Source organism: Palaemon carinicauda, chromosome 14 (assembly GCF_036898095.1).
Source record: "Palaemon carinicauda isolate YSFRI2023 chromosome 14, ASM3689809v2, whole genome shotgun sequence".
Classification (NCBI taxonomy): Eukaryota; Metazoa; Arthropoda; class Malacostraca; order Decapoda; family Palaemonidae; genus Palaemon; species Palaemon carinicauda.
In genome coordinates this window covers 81,524,182-81,531,681 of record NC_090738.1, presented here as the reverse complement: position 1 = coordinate 81,531,681, position 7,500 = coordinate 81,524,182, and the positions used below count along the sequence as shown (strand labels likewise).

The following is a 7,500-nucleotide window of genomic DNA, read 5'->3' as shown; positions in this document are numbered from 1 at the left end:
TTTTTCATATTATTTCTAAGTTTATTTATTTTAATTTATGTAGACCTTTGTATATCCGATATCATATGATACATTTTTGCATGTGGTATTGCTTTTTCATCAAGAATTATTCCTCGACACTAATGGATTTTTTTTATTTTTTTTTTATTCCAGACGTTTGATGTTTTCTGGGACTAATTTATCATAATATTTTTTTTATATTTTAGTCATATGTGAAGAAAGCTATTGCATTATCAATTTTCTGCATTCAAGTACTAACTTCCCTTCCCAATTTCTTTAAGATAAGAAATGCATCCAAGAGGCATATGTCTTTAAGGTTCTGTAAATTTATACGTTTATATTCATTTTATTTGTAAAAGAAATATGTTATAAACGTAATGTAAAAAGTTATTCATTTTTTTTTCTAAACTTTTATGCACAGGAAAACCCTCTAATTAAGCTCGTGATTACATTACACATCCAACAACGAGCAGCGTTCAAGTACACTTGCTTCTAGTTATCACAATAGCTTGTTGAGCAGTCCACGTGTGATAACAATATTGGACCGCACGTGTCTCACACACGCTCATACAAATTAAGGATATTTTATTATTATTATTATTATTATTATTATTATTATTATTATTATTATTATGATTATTATTATTATTATTATTATTATCAATCTCCTCTTGCACAAATAACCTGTTTGAGCCTGTAAGTTCTTGCATCATTCTACTCGAGATATTTTTTTTATTCTTCATTGTAACAGGATGTATATTAACTGATGCTTTGTCGAAATGAAGTCAGTTGCATTCACTCCACTTTTCTTTTACTACCTAACTAGCGCATCTGTACATTGGTGACCACCGGAGTGTTTAGCTCACTTTCGCCTTCCCGCGCACAGCTGTGTCTTCCTGGCCAGCATGCTAAAATCAAATTTCGCATCTAGGGCATGACTCAGTCATGCACCAAAGCAGTTCTCCGAGTATACTTTCCTAGAAATCTTCAGTTGGCTGTGCGAGCAAGGGGACACACTAAAAACGTGCAACAACCTCTAATCATACCTTCTGGCGTAGTACTCACCATCGCCACCACCTGCTTAGTGAAACTTTCTCAGCTCTCTACACAATTGTTCAGGAACCAAAAGGCGGCTCTCTTCATCAAGTGAATCTACCTCATGTCCTTTTGTTACAGCGCCTACCCTAACCTATACTCACTGGCATCTATAATGTCGATATTTTTCCCAAGAAAGACATTATAACAAAAATCACTGCCACTATGGACTGCCATCTCATCACATCTATGTCCCTCATTACCGCATCCACTAATGGGGAAGTAGACAACAATTTGACATCGACCAAAGCTGATGTGAAGGTGGTAGGAAATAGACCCCAATCCCATTAAGTGCCAGAGCATTGACAAACTCCCCCACCAGCCACTACTCGCTTCTTCCCCAACCAACGAACTCTACAAGTACTTCCGGATGTCCTAAGGCCACATTGATGATACTCCCACTCAAGATGTGGGGCTGCTGCAAAGAAATGTATGGATGACTGTCAGTGGCCAAAATACCAGCAGGTAGGCGATTGACTGTGGGGGTGGCCTTCCCTGTCACTAATCTTTTCTTTTACGTGATGCAGGTATGGGCGTGCCATTTTTTTTAGACATTATTGCTTGCCGTTCTCTTCTGCCAAGGCCAAAAACTCAGTTGCTTTAAGTCTGCCAAAATCTGCCTAGTAGTTACCAACGGCTCAACAATACCTATCCCCGGTTATGAATACCTCCTATTATCATTTGGAAGCACCAAATATAATTGGAAGTTTTTCGTGACTGACGTCATATTGTCATTCCTTGTTGCAGAGTTCCTCTCACATTTTCCACTCCTGGTGGATGTCTCTTATCATTGGTTTGTCAATCGGATTCGTACTCCTCGACATCTCTCTAATCCTCCCTTCAACCTCGCTTTCCACATCAGCGCACCAAAAGATGAATTTTCCCACCTACTCATATCATATGGGAAGTTTTCTTTCCATAGTTTCGTCAAATGTCCACGATTCCCGATAAGTGGGCTAGCAGGCTAATGTTTTTTTTTAAGGACAAGACTTTGACATTCATACCACTTGATAAGGTGACTTAGGACATCTCCAAATGGCATAGGATTTTTGCCTCCAACCTTCAGTTTTTTGACGCCAGGGGGATTTATCCCAAAAAGTTAATGTTCTCAAACTCTATCTCCTCCCTTGATGATTAATATAAATACCTGGCAGCACTACCCTATATAGACCTGATGTAGACCTCCAATCAAAGGACGAGTTTTTTTCTTTTTTTTTAAGTGATTTTTTGCTACATATGAATTTCTACATCTTGGTAAAAATAATAAACCCTAAAAACCAGGGGAAATATTAGGAAAAGAGAAATGGGAAATAAAATTGCAAAAAGGGCAATATTTGATTTAATGTCATTCTAAGTTTTATAAAATTTCAATGTTATATCTTTGAAAACTAAGAGAGACGATAGAATTTGAAGGTCAATAAGTACAGTTTTGTGATACGTGTGTTCAAAGTTTTTATATTAAATTTTTACAAGTACGATATCAATAAATCATGAAAAATTATGAATTTTATGTTACTTTATAGTTATTATTGAACAAAAAGTTATTTATCATAATTCAATCATAAATGGAGATTGATTTGCTCAATATCTTTCTTCTTTAGGAGAGATGGTCGATCTTTCATCATCTGTCTCCTTCACTAACTCCGCTAATTTTGCCTATATTACCGACATCTCAACTCTTATTAGAGCGAATTCTCTTCTTCCTTGAATTAGCGAAATGTTAAAATTTTCTTTTCCTCTTTAGCATGATGAAATTCTTGCCGAAACCGAGAAAAACAGACGTAAAAACGAGTGAATGTCAGAGTTCAAACTCAAACGAATGCTCTCTATGAGGTTTGTCCTAGAGCTGGAGGCCGAAGCGTACAATTACCGTGTAATGCGTCATATTGTTACTCAGGGAATCTATACAAATGCCATTGTTCACAATTTATTTTATATTAAAATGTAATAATTAAAAAAAAGAATTCGATATCAGAAGAAATAATGCATTTTCTTGTGGTGAATAATGTTTTTGGTTTTTGAGTTACTATGACTAATTTCCTTGTAACTATGAAAGTAACAGGAGTTTTTACAAAATATTTTGAATACGTATTCTCATATGAAGCTCCATGAATTTTTTTCAGTATTTTGTTTTTCTTCCTATAACCCCAATAATTGACAATCCAGTCGAGCCCTTTAACATGGTATTTATCACTATATTAAGGTGATAGGGCCTCCAGTGTTCTCCTAATAAGACATTTGGTACTGAATAGTCTGGCAGCGGCTACTTAAACATTCGACTTAATGGAAGAAATGGGTCTTTGTTGAAATCCCTCAAGCCCGTGGTCGACACCTGTACATATCATCTTGAAGAAAGATGGCCCTCTGCGTCCATGTGGAGCTTACAAGCACCTGAAAAGGTAAAAACAACCGGATCCCTACCACCACTTAAAAATCATCAATTATGATATCTTACCTGCACGAAGCAGCGGTTTTCTCCATGCTCTACCTCCTGAAGGGATATTTTCAGGTGCCATGAACCCAATCACATCCCCAAACTGCCATCACCACCCCCTTTAGTATATACATCTTCAATTACTCCTGTTTTTGCCTTCGTAATGCTGGGGTCACTTTTCAACGTCCCACTGACGTAAACTTAGGGGCCCTCCCCTTTCTGTGTATCTTACGTAGATGACATACTTATGATTTCTTCTTCCAAAGAGGAACACCTCTGTCCCCTATGCATCATGCTCGACTGCCTATAACAAAACCGCCTTGTAGTCTCATAAGACGAGTTTACATTTGGTGGCAACAAAGTATCGTTCCTAGAGCACAGCATCACTTCTGAAGGAGTCCACCCCCTCTCTGAGAAGGTAGCATCCATTCAGAGCTTCTCAATAACTGCAATAGTCAAAGACCCTCAATGCCTTCCTCAAGGGTAAGCCAAATGACCTTAAGTTAGGTCCCCTTCAAGATGCAGCCCTCTGCACACAAATAATCCCATATCAACCACTGCTGCTCTCCATTTTCTAGTGCCACATGCCTCCCTCCTTACCTCTAATGATGACAGAGACATCGCTATTGAAAGTACTCTAGCAGGTTGTTAATTATAATCCCAGCCAATTGACCTTCTTCAGTAGAAAACTATCCATGGTAAAATCCTGCTACTATACGTACGACCATGAATTGCTGGCAGTGCACTTGGCTTTTTGTCACTTTCTCCACTTTTTGCGTGGTATGCCCTTCGTCTGGCGCATGCCTACACTCAACAGCCCGACTCCTGGTCCGCCCTCCAACACCAACATCTCTCCACCGTCGCTGATTACAATTGTGCCCTTTAACAAATCCCGGGAAAATGAATCCTGTTGCCGAAGCCCTTTCAAGAAACCAATTTGCCATCACTTACCTGGGATTGGAAGCCCAACAAAAAGATCCAGAATAACAATCATGCAGGACATTCTGCACATACCTCCGTTGGGAGGACGTCCCACTCGAGGACTCCAACGCCACCCTCCCCTGTTAAGTAAATACCGTGGATACCCTCTCCTATGCCCCAATAGGTGTTTGATTTCATTCATGACCTTTCACATCCCTCGGGGCACTCCACTGCACAGATACTGAAAAAAAAGTTCATTTGTCATGGCATCACTAAGGATGCTAAGGATTTGGTTCGTGCCTGTACTTCATGCCAATAATCATAAGTACATTGACACACGGATTCAGAAGTTGGCTCCTTCCCTCAACCTCAGTGGCCTCTTGCCCACATTCACGGTAATGTTGTAGGTCCCCTACCCACATCACAAGGACGTTTTGACCTGTTTACCGTCATCGACCACTCCACTCTTTTCCCTAAAGCCATTCTCATGGAATCGGCAACGTCCGCCTCGTGTACATCTGCCTTATTCTCACGATGGAAAGCCAGATTTGGTATCCCTGAATATAATGCTTCTAATAAGGGTAAAACTTTCACTCTTCATTTTTGGATATCCTTAGCAAATCTCCTGGTAATCACTCTTCATCAGACAACCGCATACAAGCCAGCTGCCGACGGGATTGTTGAGTATTTCACCATACCTTCAAAGCCTCTTTGATGTCCCGCTACAAGGACTCCAACCGGTTTACTCACTTTTCCATAGTCTTGCTGGGAGTAAAGACCACTCTTAAGGATATTCTTAATGTCTCGACACCTGTTGGTCATCCCTGTTGTATATTTTCCATCGACAACCTCCTACGACAAACTTCAGAGGTTAAATTATGTTGTGGGAAGATTTACTCCATACTGCCAGACATACAAGCCACAAGCTAAACATCACATGCTAACATATTTTCACAGGGTACCGCAAGTTTTCTGTACAACGAAACCAGCAAGCAGCCACTAACACCTCTTACACAGGCCCATTCCTCGTGATCCATAGAACCACAAAAGCCTTTTTGCTAAACGTTTGTGGCCCAAAAAAAATGAGTGTCCATTAATCGCCATAAATCTGAGTATCTCCAGCAAGATGATCAGCTTATAATGAGCCTCTCCAGAGCAGGGCGTCCTATTTTACATGTGTCTTTTCTAGGGAGGGGGTTAAGGAACCCATTACATCTCATGTATCCCACACGCTCATACACTGTAATGATATTCCTTTTTTTATATATATATTATCGTTATTGCAGTCGCATCACACTGATAACCATTTTAAACCTATATATTCTTCCATCAGTGTGTTTGTATTTCTGTACCATTCTTCCTGGGAATGTGATGTATATATCCTCTTGTTTCGTCGAAATAAAGTTAGTCAAATTCACTTAACTTTTCAGTAAATACCTAACTGGTACATCTGCACACAATCAAAGCTCTTCTGACCGAAGCCTTGGATACATTACTCAGCTTCAGTTTTGTTTATTAGTGCTGTCATTCGTATGGTAATAAAAATATTTAAAGGATATGTTACGCTCGAGTTTAATTTTTTATAAGCTTGCTCTCACACCAGAAATGTTTTGTAGTATTTAGATTTTGCGGTTAGTTATTTTATTAGTTAATTTGCGTTGGATGGTTATGAAAATTATTCATAAAATAAGTCTGAAACATTATAATACATATTACATGTACTATACGAATGGTAAAAGTAACCAAAAAATTGAGAGCTCCACTAATTTTTATGTTGCAGTACTTGAGAACAAAGGCAGAGATTTTTCATGTTACCTAATTTTTATGTATGTCTCACAAGACAAAAAAGTAGAAAGTGACCTAAAGTCCTACTTAATATTGAATCAAAATATACTGTAGATATGTTGATAAATAGAAAGATTTTTTTTTATTTTATTCCCTTTACGTTGTAACAAGTAATGGACGATATCTGTTTTTATAAAAGCACCATATCCCAAATATCAAACGACACAAATTCCGTGAAAGCATCATGAATAGTAAAGGATTTTTTTTTTTTTTTAACGCCGAGAATAAAAACATAGATTTACATAATATACGAAAAAACCAACCCAAACATAGTTGAACAAACTCTATCAGTAACTAACGTACAAATTCATTGATTCACTATCTCAGGCGTCTATTCTAGTCGTTCGTAGTTTTATGATACACTATAAAGTTGTCCGTCATTCATCAATAGGCAAATGTTCTTACTTATATGCAAAGGGGAGAACATTCTTTCTTTACTTAAAAAATTAAGTTTTTGGCGAGTTTGAGTAGAGAATAGTTTGAAAACGTCAATTCTTCTTTCATGGTAAAAAGAGTAGATTTTTTTTTGACAGAAAGAGAGAGAGAGAGAGAGAGAGAGAGAGAGAGAGAGAGAGAGAGAGAGAGAGAGAGAGAGAGAGAGAGAGAGAGCTCAATACTTCTTTCATGGTAAAACGGAGTAGTAACATTTTTTGGGAACAGCCCTTTCGAGCGCCAACTGGCCCTGTGATAATTGCCAGACTAGAGTAAAGTTGGAAGGACAAACGAGCGCCTTAGCTTTGGTACATTCGAGCACGGAATATACATAGTCAGTTCACCATGGCCTTTCAAATCGTCCAGACCAACCAAGGAAGACCGTCTTTGACATTGGATGGTTACCACTACAGAAAAGATAAAGAACTAAAAAATGGAAATATCTCGTGGAGGTGTGCAAGCACCACAACTCGCTGCAAGAGTAGGCTACACACCGACTCTGATTTACAAGTGATAGTTGTTCTCCCAAATGATCATATTCACCTACCAGATCAGAGGGCCATCGACAGAAGAATGTTGAGGACAACTGCAAAGAGGAAAGCTACAGAAGATATAACTATACGGCCTAATAAACTCCTTCGAAAGGAACTTGTAAAGATGCATGATGAAAACAGTCTAAAACCTGAAGACTTGAAATCAACGGCAAAAGCAGTGTACAGAGAGAGAATGAAATTCTATGGTAAACTTCCAGTGTCAAGAAGTGAAGTGCATAT

The 7,500-nt window shown here is 38.4% G+C and overlaps 1 protein-coding gene across 1 annotated transcript in view; it reads left to right on the top strand.

Moving 5' to 3' along the window:
* The first annotated feature begins 7,072 nt into the window (after positions 1 to 7,072).
* LOC137652839 (uncharacterized) overlaps positions 7,073 to 7,500 on the top strand; it is a 1,113-nt gene continuing 685 nt past the window's right edge. Inside the window, exon 1 of the mRNA XM_068386237.1 lies at positions 7,073 to 7,500. This exon is cut by the window's right edge and continues 685 nt beyond it. Within this exon, the coding sequence (XP_068242338.1) occupies positions 7,073 to 7,500 (428 nt within the window).